This window comes from Zymoseptoria tritici, chromosome 4 (genome assembly GCF_000219625.1).
Source record: "Zymoseptoria tritici IPO323 chromosome 4, whole genome shotgun sequence".
NCBI lineage: Eukaryota > Fungi > Ascomycota > Dothideomycetes > Mycosphaerellales > Mycosphaerellaceae > Zymoseptoria > Zymoseptoria tritici.
In genome coordinates this window covers 509376-526915 of record NC_018215.1, presented here as the reverse complement: position 1 = coordinate 526915, position 17540 = coordinate 509376, and the positions used below count along the sequence as shown (strand labels likewise).

Here is a 17540-nt window from a genome sequence, read left to right as displayed (position 1 = left end):
AGTACTTCGTGGTACGCAGAGAAGCCTTTGGGATTTGTCAGTATTTGATCATCAACACAGTCGTGGTTCCAAAGGACAGTTGGTATGGCAAGGAGCAGCAGGCGAGCAGCAGGCGATGGCGGGTGATGAAGATGGGATGGAGAGTCGAAGTCACGGAAGTCAAAGTGGGTCTGGCTTTGCTAGCACGTCGCGTCCTCAGAATACCCAGCAAGATTTCACGATGACTTCAATATTTCTCAAGACGCATTGAAACAGCATACAATGTCGTCCTCGAGCAATCAGATGAATGATTGCTTTCGCGTGTCTTGTGCGATCACACCGACGCCCAGCATGGCTCTTTCCCGCAGCCGCATCACTCAGGATCGTGCTTGCGACTTTTGAACATGTCCAGGCACTTCACTTTAGACATCTCCCCACGTCGATCTGTCGCCCTGGCACATGGTAAAATATGAGTTTAAATCGACCTCGTCCGAAGTGCCTGTCTTCCAGAGGGGAGGCTGTGAAACGATCACGTGATGAGATTATGCGTGCCGTGAAGAAGTCGGCCATGCTCAAGCTTCCCAATCATCCGACGTTCTTCTGAGATGATATATATCACCATGAGAAGACGCGCCTTCGGCAGAAAATGGCCAGCAACGATGATCTCGAAAGTGACAATGTCAATCCTTTGACGCAATAGCGTGCTCGCAGCGAGATGCTCTGTGAAGCTCTGCATCTCACAAGACGGCTTGTAGTCAGCAGCATCAATTGCATATTCATGATGATGCATTGGAGGCCGAGTTGCATGTGGAGTAGTCGTGTCTTGTACGGTGGTAGACGGGGACAACACCGAGGTACGGTATCGAAAAGCTTCACGAGGTCGCTCAGGTACGAGGTACGTGATCTGGGTCCTGGAAGAACCTAGGTACATGAGGCGGAATATATCGCATGCTGGCTAGAGAATATCAGGAGTGCATCGCCGGTCGAGATCGCGTCTTTCTACGTGTTCAATTCCATCCCTACTTCTTCCGTGTCTCTTGTCGTCCACTGCACTTCGGTCTCTTCCAGGTTGTTTCATCATTCGGTGGGTCCGTGCATTGCCCTTTCGTCCCGACGTCGCAACGAGCTTTTGCTCTCCCGTCATCGCCGTACTCCTTCACAGCATTATCCCTTCCATTGCACCTTCCCCGGAGACAGCGCAGACCATCATGGAGCAGGTCTCGGAAAAGATGGAAAAGGCCAAGGATGTCGTGAAGGAGAGTCTGCTGGGCACGGACGTCGACCCGCAACTCTCCAATGCGACACGCGCGGATTTCATGAGATATGCTGTCAAGGATGAGGAGTCGGGCGATTACTACATGACCGAGAAGGAATTCGTCGATGCTGTCGCACCGGAAGGCGAAGACTACGTATGAAGCTCGGAGGCCAAGGGGATGCAGCTTCAACCTGACTGACCAACTCCCTACAGCACAAGATCAAGCGACACCAATATGCCATTCTGTTTCAAATCGCCGACAGAGCCAACAAGAACCGCGTGACGCTACAGGATTGGTCGGTCTTTAACAATCTCCTCGCCAAACCCGATGCCGAGTACGAAATCGCCTTCCGCCTCTTCGCCGATCCGAGCTCTGGTCTTGTCGACTTCAACACCTTCAAAGATGTCTACGCGCAGAACAAGACGAGTGATACCGTGCCGTTCAATTGGGATAGCGACTGGGCAAAGTTGTACCTGGGGGGGAAGCGCCATCGTCATTCAATGACCTATCCGCAATTCGCGCAGATGTTGCGTGGTCTGCAGGGAGAACGTGTCAGACAGGCTTTCTTGCACTTTGACAAGAATGGGGATGGATACATTGAGCCGGAGGACTTCCAGCGTATCATCATGGAGACGGCTGCCCACAAACTGTCGGATCATCTTCTGGAGAACCTGCCAACTCTCTGCAACATCAGTCCCGGCTCGCGGATATCGTACGCGAATGTTAGAGCCTTTCAGAATGTCATTCGCGAGATGGATCTGTTCGAGCTCGTGATTCACAATGCCATCAAGAAGTCATCCGATGGCAAGATAACTCGAGTGGATTTCCTCAACGAAGCCTCGCGCATCACTCGCTTCTCCCTCTTCACCCCGATGGAGGCCGACATCCTCTTCCACTTTGCTTCGCTGGATCAACCTTCCGGACGCCTCGGTGTGGAAGATTTCGCGCGTGTACTCGATGCCAGCTGGCATGCTTCAAGAGATGGATTGCAAGACGGCCTGAATGACATAGCCGACGTTGGCACAAAAGCTATGGCCAAGACCGAAGGTTTCCTTCACAGTCTCCTAGTATCAGCGCATCACTTCGCGCTGGGTTCGATCGCTGGAGCCTTTGGTGCGTTCATGGTATACCCTATCGATCTGGTCAAAACCCGCATGCAGAATCAGCGTGCCGCGTCGGTCGGTCAACTCCTTTACAAGAACAGCTTCGACTGTTTCGGCAAAGTCTTCCGCAACGAGGGCATTCGTGGGTTGTACTCTGGCGTCCTTCCACAGCTCATTGGTGTCGCTCCCGAAAAGGCCATCAAGCTGACCGTCAACGACCTCGTTCGCGGCAAATTCACTGATCAAAGCACCGGCTCAATCAAGGTCTGGGCCGAAATCATGGCTGGAGGATCCGCTGGTGCCGCCCAAGTGATCTTTACCAACCCTCTCGAGATTGTCAAGATTCGACTACAGGTACAGGGTGAAGCCATTCGAGCCGCCGCTCGAGAGGGTGAGCAGCTTAAGAAGCGGACTGCCCTCTGGATCGTGCGCAATCTTGGTCTCACTGGTCTCTACAAGGGTGTCTCCGCCTGTCTCCTCCGCGACGTTCCCTTCTCCGCCATCTACTTCCCGACCTACAACCATCTCAAGCGCGACATGTTCGGCGAGTCTCCAACCAAGAAGCTCGGTATTCTCCAGCTCCTCTCCGCCGGTGCCATCGCCGGTATGCCCGCCGCCTACCTCACCACACCCTGCGACGTCATCAAGACTCGTCTACAAGTCGAGGCGAGAAAGGGCGACACCACATACACCAGTCTGCGGGATTGCGCGTCAAAAGTGTTCAAGGAGGAGGGCTTCAAGGCGTTCTTCAAGGGAGGCCCAGCTCGCATTGTGCGGTCATCGCCTCAATTCGGCTTCACACTGGCAGGATACGAGCTGCTCCAAGGGCTGCTCCCTCTTCCGGGTGAGCACGATGAGCACGAGCAAGGACTTACGCCGCGCGGAAGCCTTGAACCGGTCACCGGATTGCAAGAAGCACAGGCACCACTCCCTCATCTCCGCTGTCGGAATGCGCTTAAGATCATCAATGATCTGGACCTGGGCTTCGGCAAGGTGAAGGCACCTCATCCAGAGGGAGGCGTCACAAGCTGGATTGGAGGGAGTCGTCGGCAGTGAGGCGTTGTAGAATGAGGATGCGGCCCTGGAGGAGGCGCACCCTCTTTTGAGGAATACAAGTTCTGCTCATGTGTCTGATCTGTGTCATAACGGTGCGGCTGCTGCGAGCATAGCGATTTCGGCGTTTCATCGGTGTTGCTGTGGTGCCACAGCATGTTTCTTCTGCGGAACAGCATGCAGAGGTTTATACTTGTAATCTAGGAAGGACGAAATGACAGGTGAGAGGGAAGGATCAGCACATGGGGATCAAAAAGCTGGTGTTGGAGCATGGTGATGGAAACACGGAGAAGGTGTCGTATCTGCTAGACCAGACCGTGTTTCGAGCCGCGATGAGAGCAGCATGGTGATAGAGACAGACAGCCACATGTGCAACGAGGTGCAGGCGGTAAAGTTCAACAAAGAGCTCATCGTGTTCCGGCTGCTGATCGTGGTCGTCCGACAAGTTGTTCTGGGGTTATCTGTATCAACTGCTGGCCTTCTAGTCGGCCATCTTGCGGAGTTCGCTGATGGGAAACTGTACATCCAACGTGTATAGAGACCGACTACTGTCCTTAAACTATCTTGCCTTGAACGGCTATCTGATACGTTTTGCTACCTTGTCCGCACGACTCCTGGCCTGCGCCTGCACGACTAACCAGCATATCTTGCTTCGCCGAATGTACAGTTGTTCGACAGTTCCTGCTGAGTCACCTAGATAGCTAACTTGTGGCTTCTGCTGCATTAGAATACCTGCACGACTAACTAGTATCTTGCCAATCGACCTTTACACCGACGTGGTCCGACCGCTCTTTTAAACTTTACGAGTCGTAGCACTGGCGTCGCTGACGCAATAATTTTAGTCCTCCGGAATTTGTCTGGAATCTACTACCTCCGTGATCCCGCTCTAACTACACCGCATGTGTCTGACTTCGTGGGCTTGGACTGTGCAGTCTGTGCCAGAGAGCGGAGATATATCTCGAGAAGGGTGTGTATCTTCGAGAGGGACGAAAGTGACGACAAAACTTTCGTCCTTCGAGCTCACACCATACCGACCGAGCGTCTGGAGTCCAAGTCGCGTGGTGCGGTTTGAGTGGAGCCATGGAGGTACGCACAAAGTTAGGCGCGACTCACGCTCAGCAAGAAATCGATCCAAGGGGGATGAGAACATGGGGGGCAAGCACGCACGGCAGAAGTAGCGCGGGAAGACCAATCGAAAAAGATGACGGGAGGTCGCAAGACGATTTCACGTAAAGGCGGAGCAGAGAAGAGGTCTGAACAGGAACACACGACGTTCAATTCATCTTCTGTATGTCCAGGCTGAATGCCAGTCCGCGGACATGGTCAAGCAGATATGCATACCGGCCTGAAGGCGTGGTCACCCAAAGGTGCGTGCCAGACGGAAGACCTGGACATGCAGAGGTCAATGCCAGCCCAATGGCATGGTCACGCAGAGATGAATGCCAACTCGAGGGTATGGTCACTCAAAATGATCGATGCCACCCCAATGGGATGGTCACTGATGTGTCGACGCCAGCCCAAAGGTATGGTCACGTCTTGTCATTCTGAGGCATGCTCTGATCTCATCCACCGCGCCTCCCACCGCAATCTTCTCGTCTGCTCCTGCTCTCATTCCGGTCCCTCCTCGGCGGAGACTCATATTCATTCCAATCTCGATGAGGTCCTCGATTGGGACGATATTCATTTCTCGATGTCTGGCTATATCTACTCATGTCTGGAGTGTCTGGTCCCGCGCGATCTAGACGAAGTCAGTGCCGAATACAAACACTGGAGTCACATCGAGCGACACATACCACGGCGCTGCTCAAGTCGTCCAATGTCAAAGCCTTGCGCTGCATCCCGGCCCTGAGGGGGAGGATGGGCCCATAATAAGTCAGAACGGGCTATCCATTATCAGCGGCAGGAAAGAACTCGAACAACATTGCGGAAAACCTACTGCGCTCTTCCACACTATCTTCGTGCCTGGTTCCGGCTGTTCTCCCTCGGTCATGGTCCACGTGGTATTCAAAGTCGTATTCTCGGCCGCGGCGGTCGACGCGCTCAATTACTCGATTGCCTCCATTCATGGTCTCTGAGTCTCCGATTCGGCTCGTATCGCGGTGATAATCAAAGTCGTAGTCTTCTCTCCGGCGGTAATCACGCTCGTCCACACGGTCACTGCCGTCTCGACGGTCGCGATGCGACGAGTCAAATTCACGGCGCTCGCGCTGGAAGCTTTGCCTGGGGCTTCGACTCCGTGGATGGCGCTGAGAGCGATATTCTGGAGTGCGGCTCCTCCGTCGGTCAGCTTGGCGGTCAGCGCCGTTTGTCGCAATCGTCGCCAGCATGGCTTGATTCTGCAGCTGCAGCTGCAGTGTCATCGCCTGTATTGTCATCGCAGCAAGGTCCGCTTTCTCATATGTCAGCGATCATACATTAATCAAGGTCAGCGAGCTCACTTTGTTGTTCAGTCTGTTCGTCTTCTTGCTTCTTTTCATGCTGTCCGTTCTTTCCTTTCTGTCCTTTCCGTACTTTCGGTCCATTCCACGCAGGCTTCGGTTTATACGTGTGAGGGGTCATGCTGTTTGGTGTCTTTGCAGGAAGGACACCCTTGTCTCTGGTCTGAGCTCTCGATTCAATGGTCTGTCTGGTGCGCTGGCACATTGTCGTTGGATTCATTTTGCAAAAGTTGCATCTCGCGTCGGGGTCAGTCGATTTGTCACACTTGGAAGATGAAGTGTCAGTGAATTTCCTCTAACTGGGACTTGAGATCTGCATACTGCCCAATTGCCTTTCTCGGTACAAGGTAAGCATCGCTCAATCGTTGGGTCGTTCGTATCGACAGCCATCGTTGCGTGCATTGATGGTGTTGATGAAAAACCTGAAGCGCGGCGTGCCACTCACGAAAAGCCTCAGGAGACGAACGACGCTAAGGACGTGGGCGCTCCCGCCTCGCGGACTGCCTCCATGCTCGACTACAACTCTCAGATTCTCCACGTGTTCACGAGCAGTTCCTCAACCTTTTTGAAAGAACCGTACAATAAATTACAGAACTTCGCCCATAGGTCGACTACACAAATAGCCTACATTGCCGGCCACACCAGCTCTCCTTCTGCACATTCCTGATGCTGCTCACTCCACTCCGCGATGCGCTCACTCATCCATCCACTCATCCACGACTGCACTGAGCCAACGCCGTCCGGACCAGACTCAGCCGGTCTAGATCTGCCCAACGTGAAGGCCCTGCTCAGATGGCAACTCCATTCAATGCTGTGACCTTTTTCGCCCTCAAGTGGTCTGAGCTGAGTATGGACCACGTACTGCAGACACTTGTCGTTCCGCTGGCATGCCCGCTGACAAGCTTTGTGGTGCGCGTCGGTGTCCGCAACTGTGAGACTTCCATTCTTCGGTGCATCGGTGATGCTGTCGACAGCGTATTGGCTGTCTTGGGCAAGATTGTCCCATTGAGCTTCAACGCTTGGCAGCCCTCGCGGATAGGCGATATTGTATACGTCTCTGAATAGCAGCGCGGACGTGTTTCGAGCTTGGTCCAGTTTCCACAGATGATCCTGCTCCTCAGAAGTCAAGTGATGCAGAGCGACCACTGGTTTACACCACATGTCAGAGTGGAAGGCAATGAGTGACGGCTCGTCATGGATCATCGTTGGTTTAGCATCGGTCACTTGGAGGCCCATCTCTTCGTACAATGCAGCGGCAAGAACGTAGTCGCCGAACCACATCTCCGAGATTCGGCGGTCCCATTTCTGTGCAACGCCTTCTGCGGCGAACTCGGAAACCGCAGCTCCAGACAGTAGCATACCACTGCCGCCATTTGCGAAGTAGAGCAGGTAAGGACTTTCATACATCCGCACCGCACTGCCGAGATACAGCTTTCGGCGGGGATCGAGTGAGGGCAGCCATCGCAGAAGATTGGCCCAGCTGATGAAAGTATCTGCTTCAAGGAAGAGATACCAATCTTGATCTGGCCGCAGCTCCCACGCTTTGTCGATCATGTGAAGAAATTTGTACTTGTCGAGCGACCAGGCAGCGCTTTTGCCCTTCGTACGCCAGTCATTGGATACTATCGGCAGCTCTCGTAGATTTGGTAGGTCGACTTGTCTCCCGTTGGCAGCGTACTCCTGTTGAGTGCGGTACAGATCGAAGTCGGCGTTCCCCTCTTTGCGGCTGAAGTTTGACAGTACGTCGTAGACATGATGGCCTCCGAATTCCTGCTCCAGATCAGAGAAGATGAGAGGATTATCAACGCAGCGTAGAGAAGTCAGCAGGAGTGTCGGAAGTCTTTCGCTGATTACGGTGGCTCCGGTCTTGACAATGATGGAAATGTTGCCTGGGTCTTTATGTACGCCGCAATCAGGTCTCGGCGGTCTCCAGTCTGACGAAGGCAAAGTATTGTCGTCCAGACCATGTGCTACATTCAGCTCGACTCTCTGAAGCCCGCTATCCGCGCGATGTAAGGCAATGGCGGAGTAGACCCCGGAGAAGACCGCTCCGCAGAGTAGCACACGGATAGTCCTTGTCAATGACTTTGGCCAGGTCGCCGCATCGAAGATTTTCATCGCTCTAGGGCGCTGAGCGAGATGCGTTCATTTCGTGAGCTTTCCATAGTGCGGTGCAAGTTGTGTCGCAAGAAGTTTGAAAGGCGAGGTCAATTGGCGTGGTTCTGAAGTGGGGAACAAAAACAAGGTTCACGGAGCGTGTCAATGGACTACATTATCGATCTATATAACACGAAGACAGTCGACTGAGATCATTCTGGTTATATAAAACAGCATGCAACTTGTCGACTACCTGACTTTCTTGCTTTCTCCGCTTGCCATCTCCAGGCCCTGAATGATTTCCTGACCGAAGACATACGACAAGTAGAGAGGAAAGATGATCCAAGCGCCATTGGGAACGATCCATAAAAAGAAGAGCGTCGACCAGTCGTTGTGACCAATATTGGCAAATCCCGAGCAGGCCTCGATCAACCCTTTCGACAAGTCAGCTTGTGCTGGTCCTGCTGAAGAAAAATCGAACTTACAATAAAGAATGGTCTTTGCGAAGGTGAGGAAAGTCGTGCTGTAACCAAGCAGCACGGCGTAGATGGCAACACGTCCGGTCAATGTCCTGCTCTCGCTGAGCTCGCTAAAGATGCCCATTGACTCTTTGTCCGGCGCTCCACGGCCTTGGATTGAATCCTGCTCTCCAAACTTGTAGACCAGCGCCAGGTATCCCAAGTAGGCGAGAGTTTCCATCAAGTTAAAGTACGACTGCGCAGCGGTCCAGCCCGACTTCTGATCCCATGCCTAGAAACCAAGGGACATAGGCGTTAGAAAAGCTCGGAAAAGAGGCATCGATGACAATCGAGACCTGGCTCAGCCCTTGAGAACTTACCAACTGACCGTACACGTAGTCCACACGCCCATAAAGCTCATACGGTGTCCAAAGTGGCTTATGCAGACTTCCTCCAGGCATAGAATACGGTCGCAGCAGCACATATCCCATATCCCATATCACGAGCGGTAGACTGACAGCGAGCCATATCAGGGCCAGATTGCTAGGTGTATGCGACCATTCCGAGCTTCGCTTGGTTGCAGTCGATCGTCCAACTCTTGTCGGTGTAGGTGAATCCGATGCCGCTGCGCTGGCGGTAGACGTTCGCGTCGTTCGCTTGGTTGGCGAAGCTTTGACGGGCGATTCGGTCGGAGCTGGAGGCTCAGGAAAGTCTGTGGGGTGATTTCGTGTCGCGACCATGGCTGCGGTAATCGCGGTGGGTACGCGAAGCGATTCGTCCGAGTCGAAGTCTGACAGTGATCGCGGCGGCTCGAGGACACAGTTTCGGACGGGTAGGAGCTCAACAAGGGCTTCCACCTGTATATCCGCTCAGGCGCAATGTTGTTGTCTCTGACAGCAGCACTCGAGAGGCGAAAGGAGCTCTCCAGCTTTCTCCCAGCCTCTTCGGAAGGCTATTGACCGCTAGCTGACGTCGCTTCCAATCATTGATCCCACATCACTCGATCGACATTGGCGGAAGATGCGATCTGCCGGGACGATATTTGAAGCAAGTAGACGATGCCGAGGGGGCGTTGTCATGTTGAGAGTCTTAAGCAGCGTGAGCCTCAGGCGTCAATCGCGTTCCTACAAAATTCACGGCATCGACAACGACAACCTGAGTTCCGCGACCTATACACTGCTCACAAGACCATCATCAGTCTTCCAACATCCGTTTCACCCATTCCGGTACTTCTGGCCGCTTCTCCCAGCCTTCCTTCCATCTCGTCTCCCAACGCTCGCCCTCCGACGGTACCGCAAAGACCCCAGTGACAAACCATGTTGTCGAGCCAGCCTTCAAATCCTGATACATCGTGGGCAGGACTGTTCTGGGATGCATGAGATTGCTGTTCGCGTCGACTTGGCAGAAACCTCCACTGCGTCCGCTCTCGTGGCCTAGCTCCGCGACTCCAGAAGCTCCAGCTTTGGATACGACTAGTGCACCGCTGCTAGAGATTGACGTGCCTTCCTGCGGCGATGTACTCGAAAGCGCTTCCAAGGCACGGCCATCAACGTGCCTGGTACCGAAGATTGCGAAACCACCTTCCGCCGACTGCAACTCCCTCCCAGTGGTCACGCAGTGCACTCGCACATGCCAACTGGGAGTCTCATCTCGAGGAGGAATCAGCCACGTCTTCACCTCGACGTCTGGCCACGGATGCATGGTTGAATACAACACCGGCAGGCCATCATGCTCCAGGAATTGAGCGTCTTCAACTTCTCGGCGCATCTTCCATATCTCTCCGTCATCATCACTCAAAGCTAGAGCTGACTCGGGAACGTGCTGCTCTAGGGTATAGTTGCCCGTTGGGACAGAGTATCCGAACGATGCAGAGTATGCGAAGTGGCCATACTTTGCATGCGTCGCTTTGAGAGGATAGTGGCATTTCTGTCCGCTTGAGAGGAGGAAGGTATGCCCTCCTTTGTGAACCATGATATGTTTCGGATGTGTGAGAGCTTTGATCGCTGGTAGAGGACTGGGCACCTGCGTGAAAGGATGAGGCTCCTCCTCGCTGGACCAGAATGGGTGAGTGGCTGGTAGTGCCAACGCTGCGAAGGAAAGCATACACCAGTATGGCGAACCTGGAGAGTTGTAGTTCTCGGCAAGGTAGTAATTCGGATAGGTGTATCCGATGTTGAGCATACCGTTCGGTTGGAAGATATGCGGATGCTGACTCCACCAGCGTAGATTGCGCAGGAACAGACCTTTGATGATCCCCCACGTCAGAGGAGCTGGAGGTTCGACATCGGCGAATGCAAAGGCGGACCAGAAAGCGATGGTCGCAAATCGATAGGTCAGACTGCGGCCGAAAGGGATGGAATGGCCATTTGGATCCTGATAGTGGATGAAGTCGAGCGCAAAGCTCTTCGCACGGCTACGATACTCTTCGGCACGTACTGGATCGAAGCTGTTCGCAAGCCTCGAGTAGAGAAGCTGAAGGTATTGTATCGCAAACGAGCCGGAGTAATAGTCCATCTGCGTGTACCCCTCAGGACCGTCATTCGACCAGCCGCCACCACGATGGAATGTATCGAGATGATCCATATCGGCTTCGATCCTCGCGTGGGAGTAAGGAGCTCCATTCGCTTTGAGTCCTAAATTCGCAAAGACCCGGAACCAGAGCCAATTCGTGTTCGGCATCTCCTTGTCATTCATTGAGCCAATCCAAGCTGCCACATTCGCCTTCTGCTGTTCCGTCAGAGGATCCCAAAAGTCTTTGCCTGCCACTGCGAGACAGAATCCGATCGGGCATGATTCGACCATGCGTTGATCCATATCTTGCATGTTGCCCCAGAACTCTGGACTGTTGGGGTCTGTACCTGCAATCATGCCTTTCACGAAGAGATGCGTGTTCTTGTAGGTGGAATTGCCGGCGAGGAGGGCGGCCAGACCCCAGAGAGGACGGGCATAGCCTTCGATCTGAGCTGCTGCTTCGTCGACTTCAAGGGATCAGTCAAGCCGCGTTGACCACATGCTCGAGGAACTTACACCGAGTGCCCGTTCCTCCAACCCTGACAAAGGCACATTTCTCAGAGAAACCGTGTTCGAGTGGGTCCAGCAGCGAGGCACAAGCACTGACAGCATCTTCTCTAGTCTTCAATGGGTTTCGAGAGAATGGATGAGGAAGAAACGGCTGGTTTGACTCGGTGATATGCGCCATTGCAACAATTAAAGGCCTTCGAGAGCAAGAAAGACGCGGACAAAGAAGGACGTACATGTTCAGCATCCAGCAGCTACCTTACTACTCGAATCGGCTCATCACCGTCCGAAGCTCTCCACAGTCACGGCTAAAGTCAGGAACAGGACAGGCCTTCGTTCTCCTGCGCGAACTGCACACACCAAGCCGATGAGGGGCAAGTCGTGCAGTACAGTGTGAGCGGGACCACGGAGGGCAGAAGTGGAGCGGCTCGAGCTCGTGAGCCGTTTGACTATCGCCTAGCTGCAGCAACGTCCAGGCACGTCTACTAGCGTACGGTGTGCCGTAGCGAATCATGGTACTCTCACCGAGACCCTTTCTCCACGCATTCCCCGCAAGCTCCAACGGCTGTACCACCTCCACCCATGACGTCGGCTCCATCTTCTCCAGGACATCAACAACGAACGAGGAGCTGAGACCCGAATACCAAGACAAAATCACGGCAACCATGCAAGAACTAGACACCCTCTCTTCCTACCTCAAAGCCACCAATAAAGACGGCGTACACATCCTCGAAGCCACAGCGACCTGGTGCTCTCAATGCAAAGCCATCGCGCCCTTCATCGCCTCCCTGGAGAAGAAGTATCCCGAGGCGAACTTCTACACCTACGACACGGACACCGCGGGTGATATCGCACAGGAATTGGGCGTGAGCCAGATGCCAACGTTTCATGTTTTCAAAGATGGAGATGTGGTGGGGTCTGTGAGTGGAGGGACGAAGGGGAAGGAGTTGGAGGGGATGATTGCGAAGGTGTATGAGGGGGAGAAGAGTGAGTGAGGTGTGTGCACGGGGAGGCCGAAGAAGGCGTAAGTGTCGTGACTGGAGAGGAAGAATGAAATTATGAAATGTATATGAATGAACATGCCATGGAAATGTTGCCGGCAGTTTCGATTTCGTTCACTTTGTACACTGCTTCCTCCGCCCCTGCTTCTTCTTCACGACGTGCTCGGAGAAGAAGGATGTCCATATCCAGAATCCAGCCCGTGAGCTGCAGTCCGTCCTCCGACGCACCTCAACATATTCCAACAGTTCGCCTTCGCTATGTTCATTAAATCTTGGTCATCGTGAATGTCCGTGAAAATGTGATCCTGGATGCAAAGAGATGTCAACTCATGTCCGCGTCTCTCTTTCTGTCGCGTCATCCAACCCCAGTCTGAAAGTCGCGGATCGCTCGATTGTCGGCAATAGCGGAGCTCCACTCGCGGTTGTTGAGGGTGCCGCTGAGTCTCTATTATGCTGCCGATCTCCTTGAGTGGTATCAGTCTCTGGCCTCCAAGGTTGACCTTCTGGTCGCGGCTCCACGGGTGATGAGTACGGCGGCGCCTCTTCTCCCAGCTGTTGTTGCAAATGCTGGCCATAGTCGTAGGAAGGCGGTTCGTTGATGTTCGGCATCGCAGCGTCGCCCATGTCACCAGTCCCGTCACGACTATCCCTTCTACTGCTTGCTTCGGAAACGACGTCGACTTCGGGTGTCCACACTGTGCTTAGCTGTGTCGACGCTCGACGGCGGCTGTAGCCTGGCATAGCGTGCGGCGAAGAGCCAGGCGCGCCTAATGGCACATTCTCAAAGTCCTGGTCGCCAGCATCGTGGTTGTTCGTCGACATCGCCGACACAAAGCTCCCTCGACTCAGATTCGGATGTTGCGTGCTGTAGGTGTCCCTCGTCGACGTAGGCCGTAGACTTGCTCCACCTCCACCGTAAATACTCGCCGCAGAGTCGAGCAACGGTCGCTGCGAGTCGGACGAGTTCGCACGGATGCGAGTCCCGTCATGCCGCGCAAGTCCGATATCCGCGTATGCCACACTACTAGCTCGTGCTTCCCTCGTGCTCGCCGCAAGTTGATGTTCCGCGATCATAGCCGCCGCACCCTCACGCTGCCTCCTCTCGCTCGCCAGAATCCGTTCCTGTCGTATTCGTTCTAATTCTTCTTCATCACCTCTTGCACGAGCCTCCCTTCTCCTCCGCGCTCGCTCTTCACGTTCTTCAATCTCCTGCCGCCGTTGTACTCGGATCTGATAGAGAGATTCCATCTCAGCTTCGCGTCGGGCTTCTTCTTCCGCCTCGTTCTCTGGCGCTTCAATGACCACATCAATGCCGTCACGTTCGCCTTCGCGTGCGAGAACTCTTTCATTTTCGCGGACGGAGCGGGAGTATGCCGGGAGTGTCATAACGGAGCGGACGCTGTGACGAGGGGCGAGTTCTGTCGTTTCGGCGGTGGCCTGGCTAGCGGTGGGACGTTCGAAGGTCTGACGACTGGAGCGCCGACTGTGAGACTCGCCAGCCTGCAGACTCGAGCTGTAGGCTCCTTTCGTTGGGAAGAAGACGGTCGGTGTCCATTTCTGCCAGCGGTCTTTGAGGTATTGAGAAGGTAGGTATTTGGGCGAAGCATTCCGTCTTCGAAGAGATCGGAGGGAGATGTACGCGACAGTGAATATGAATGCGAATCCAGCTACCACGCTGGCAACCTATTGCAGTGCTTAGAAATTGTGCTCCACGGTGAGTAAGAATTGTATGATCACATACGATGATCTCGGCGAGGAATCCTCCATGGCTGTCTCCACCCTTGGTAGTAGTGGTCTGCGTAGTGTTGTTGTCCTGTCGAGGGAGCAGCATGTCAACTCAGGACGGAGGAGAGGGGTCCTATGAGAGAAGTCGCATGTACGAGAGAGAGTGTCAGGCTCCCGGGCATATGGCTGTGTTATCGCAACCCAGCCGGTCGTGCTACTTCAGCGCACGGGCTACGAGAGTCGCTCTTGAACTGGCAGGGTTGCCAAACGGTCTGAAGGTCCAGGCGGTACGGAGAGAGAGAAGGATTGCGGCTGACCAGGTTCAGCTATTCACAATGTCACTGATATGTTGGTGGGTGTGGTAGTGATGTGATGCTGGTAGAAGGCAAGCACATCTGGAGGAGGAAGACATCAATGCTGCAACGACACGGAGAGACAGCTCGAGCTCGAGACAGAACTACAAGACAGACCGACGCGCATTGATGAGGCGGTTTCATCCTCCCAGCGGACAATCGCGGACGAACCACGATGTTCGTCAATCCACGCCGCGTGGCTTTTATTAGCTTTCTGTTAGCCTAGGTGTCTTCCAAGAAAAGAAGGCGCCTAACCCTGTTTTGGTGCTTCCCTTGAACGACTGCGCCCTCCTTGAAACCATGCCCTTCACCCTGACCTCACCTTGCCGCAGAATGCCGATCAACATCCGAGAATCGTGGTTCGACCTCCGTACGCCTGGAGATGGCTGCGGCATGCTAACGACGTCTTCCTCGCGCTCGGCATGACCACTGAGCTCCCTGCTCTGCTCTCTTGGCGTAAGCGACGTCGTCAGACCGCCATCGGGACTTGCCAGATGTCGTCGATGTCGACATGCTTCGCCGTGCAGGTAAGTTACTTTGCCAGTCAGAAAGCCGTACATGTAACTGTACATGGAACCGTACATGTAACCGCACAGGTAACCGTGCAGAACATGCCGAATAGACGTGCAGGTAACTTAGCAGGACACGTACAAGTAACCTGACAAGGACAGGCAATTAGCAAGACAAGACACGGAACATCGTTGGACAATCTTCACGTGCTTGTAGTGAGGGAAGAGTGTCAAGAGCGCGCGCGACATCCCTGCACTTCGGGTGCCTACAGCGCGACCTGTCACATTTTAGCTTACTTCAGCAGCGCATCAACTTAGGTCAACAACAAACACCTCCAACCTCGACCTTCACCGACCGAAACCCTTTCATCCACCCACTCACTCATCACCACATCATGTCCGCTGCTCACGGCGCAGCCGATGTGATGGACGCTTCACCAACACCACCATCGAATTCGGCTTCTCCTTCTCCTCTCGCTACACTACCGGAAGAGCTGCTCACGAATGTCTCCTGCAAACTGGGCTCCGATGACCTTTTTGCGCTGCGTCAGACTTGTCGGTCCATCGAGGCTAAGACGGTAAGTCCAATGCCACCTCACACCTCGAGAAACGCGCAATGCTGACCACCACCAGTTCCACGACTTCGCCACGGAGTATTTCTCTGCCAAGGGCTTCATGTTCACCACCGAGTCGCTCAAGGTGCTCATCAACATCGCCAAACACCCCAAACTAAAGGAATCCCTCAAAGAAGTGTGGTTCATCACGGCCTACTTCCCTCGAGGGGCGCTGCACTGCGGCATGGGAAAGTGCTGCCACTGGCAACCGACCGTGCGTCAGCGCGAAGCCTTCAACTTCTACGTCGCAGATCAGGAGCGTCTTCAAATCCAGGGCGACGATAGGCGTCTCATCACCGTCGCGCTCACTCTCCTTCCTGCTATGCGCAGACTAAGCATCGTCGATCACACCTCTGCCATTCCAGCTCGCGCCGAGTGTCGAGGCTTGCAGAAGGTTTCGCGCACGACGAACAACCAAGCATCCTTCCACCCATCCAGCAAAGACGCAGCAGTCCTCACGGAATACTACGAATGGCTCTCGCACATCTTCCGGACGGTGATGTTGTCCGTTGCTGACAGTGGTCAGTCGACGATCACCAAGCTAGAAACACGATTTCATCACATCACTCACGGTTTGTCGCCCAGCGTCGACCTCAGCTTCAAGAGGGATGAATCGAGAAGTCTGTCAGCTGCGCTTGCCAACCTGACGAAGTTGCGCCTCCAATACCGTACCAATCTCTACCGGAAGGGCAAAGCCGACGATCAGAATGAGCGTGACTTGGCGATGAAGACCATGAGATCGTTCTCCTCCATTGTTCGCAATACAACCAATGTCAGACTCACATCGGATGATGGTAAGATTTCTGGACTTCTGGCTCGAGCGATGACGAGCAAGATGGAACTGGAGAACATCACCCGATTCTCCATGGAATCGATTGCCATCTCCGACACCGGCATACTGAAGGCAATGCTCCTGAAGATGCTTGCTGTCGAGAAGCTCACATTTTACTTTGTCAATATCAAGTCGAGCGCAGGCTGGGCTCCAGTCCTGCAAATCTTGCCCCAACTGCCCGCTCTCAACCACCTTCACCTGATGTACTTGCAAGACAATGGACGGAAAGTGTATCTGATTGAGCAACCGGATGATGATGAGCTCGATAATTGGGGTCATGAAGCGGCGGCAGAAGATGAGGACGAGTGGATAGCCGACGAGTCTTCTGATGATGATGATGATCTCCCCGACTTGATTGATGCTGATGAGTCCGTGGATGAGAACAGTGACGAGGACGTTCTCGATGTTGAAGAGAAGCCGGCCGAGCCAACCATTCCGAAGGTGATCGTACCTCCCTGCAAGCACGCCGGAAAGAAGGATTACACCCTCGAAGGTCGGGAAGCGGCCCCAGAGCGCGGCTATTGGGTTTGCCTCAACACGCGCGAAGCCATCTTGGCGGAGCTCCCACGATTCATCAAGGTATGCTCTCTCCGTTGTCACATGCACAGACTCTGCCACTCGCTCAGACGCTGACAATACGAACAGGATATCAATATCGGAGAGCCTGCAGCCGCTTTCATCGATGACATGGCCATGTTCGGCAACGCCGTGTTCGGTCCTCCTCCGGGCGCCGCACAACCAGGCATGATTACCGTGGGTGCCGGAGCATTTGGCCTTGCTCTTGGCGCTGGACCTCCTCCCGCGATGGGACCACCAGGTATGGGCGTGCCTCCAGCAACGGCTATGCAGGCTATCGCACAGCTCAGCGCCGCGCTCGGTGTTGCCCCACCTCCGTTCGGGCCTCCTGCTGCAGCTCCTCCTCCACCGGCGGCAGCAGCAGCTCCGACGACGACCGGCACCAACGCCGCCAATCCAGCTTCCGCGCCTGCTGCACCGACTGCGCCAACGACTGCTGCGTCCGCGGCTCCCCCTCCTCCTCCAACCAACGGATGGAGCGACTGGGGTTTCCACGACGATGATATCGAATGAGTTTGACGACGACGA

The 17540-nt window shown here is 54.3% G+C and overlaps 7 protein-coding genes across 7 annotated transcripts; 3 read left to right on the top strand and 4 right to left on the bottom strand.

Moving 5' to 3' along the window:
- Positions 1-1159: 1159 nt before the first annotated feature.
- Positions 1160-3352, top strand: MYCGRDRAFT_57639 (uncharacterized protein; the record flags this gene model as incomplete). The annotated part of the gene is made up of 2 exons (XM_003853508.1): positions 1160-1388; positions 1448-3352. Coding segments are annotated over 2 exons (2106 nt in total), but the record flags the coding sequence as incomplete, so codon positions are not given.
- A 3320-nt stretch (positions 3353-6672) lies between these two features.
- Positions 6673-7770, bottom strand: MYCGRDRAFT_24216 (uncharacterized protein; the record flags this gene model as incomplete). Its single annotated transcript, XM_003852809.1, has 1 exon — positions 6673-7770. A coding segment is annotated over one exon (1098 nt), but the record flags the coding sequence as incomplete, so codon positions are not given.
- A 405-nt stretch (positions 7771-8175) lies between these two features.
- Positions 8176-9409, bottom strand: MYCGRDRAFT_70745 (uncharacterized protein; the record flags this gene model as incomplete). Its single annotated transcript, XM_003852808.1, has 4 exons — positions 8176-8360; positions 8412-8676; positions 8765-8951; positions 9027-9409. 4 exons carry the CDS (start codon positions 9122-9124, stop codon positions 8176-8178), a joined length of 735 nt encoding a protein of 244 aa, XP_003852856.1.
- Positions 9410-9578: 169 nt separating this feature from the next.
- On the bottom strand, positions 9579-11583 carry MYCGRDRAFT_70742 (uncharacterized protein; the record flags this gene model as incomplete). The annotated part of the gene is made up of 2 exons (XM_003852807.1): positions 9579-11362; positions 11412-11583. The coding sequence occupies 2 exons, from the start codon at positions 11581-11583 to the stop codon at positions 9579-9581; spliced, it is 1956 nt and encodes a 651-aa protein (XP_003852855.1).
- Positions 11584-12076: 493 nt separating this feature from the next.
- Positions 12077-12331, top strand: MYCGRDRAFT_29470 (uncharacterized protein; the record flags this gene model as incomplete). Its single annotated transcript, XM_003853509.1, has 1 exon — positions 12077-12331. A coding segment is annotated over one exon (255 nt), but the record flags the coding sequence as incomplete, so codon positions are not given.
- A 399-nt stretch (positions 12332-12730) lies between these two features.
- Positions 12731-14234, bottom strand: MYCGRDRAFT_92321 (uncharacterized protein; the record flags this gene model as incomplete). The annotated part of the gene is made up of 2 exons (XM_003852806.1): positions 12731-14086; positions 14145-14234. The coding sequence occupies 2 exons, from the start codon at positions 14232-14234 to the stop codon at positions 12731-12733; spliced, it is 1446 nt and encodes a 481-aa protein (XP_003852854.1).
- A 1151-nt stretch (positions 14235-15385) lies between these two features.
- On the top strand, positions 15386-17525 carry MYCGRDRAFT_92320 (uncharacterized protein; the record flags this gene model as incomplete). Its single annotated transcript, XM_003853510.1, has 3 exons — positions 15386-15568; positions 15624-17015; positions 17082-17525. 3 exons carry the CDS (start codon positions 15386-15388, stop codon positions 17523-17525), a joined length of 2019 nt encoding a protein of 672 aa, XP_003853558.1.
- Positions 17526-17540: the final 15 nt, after the last annotated feature.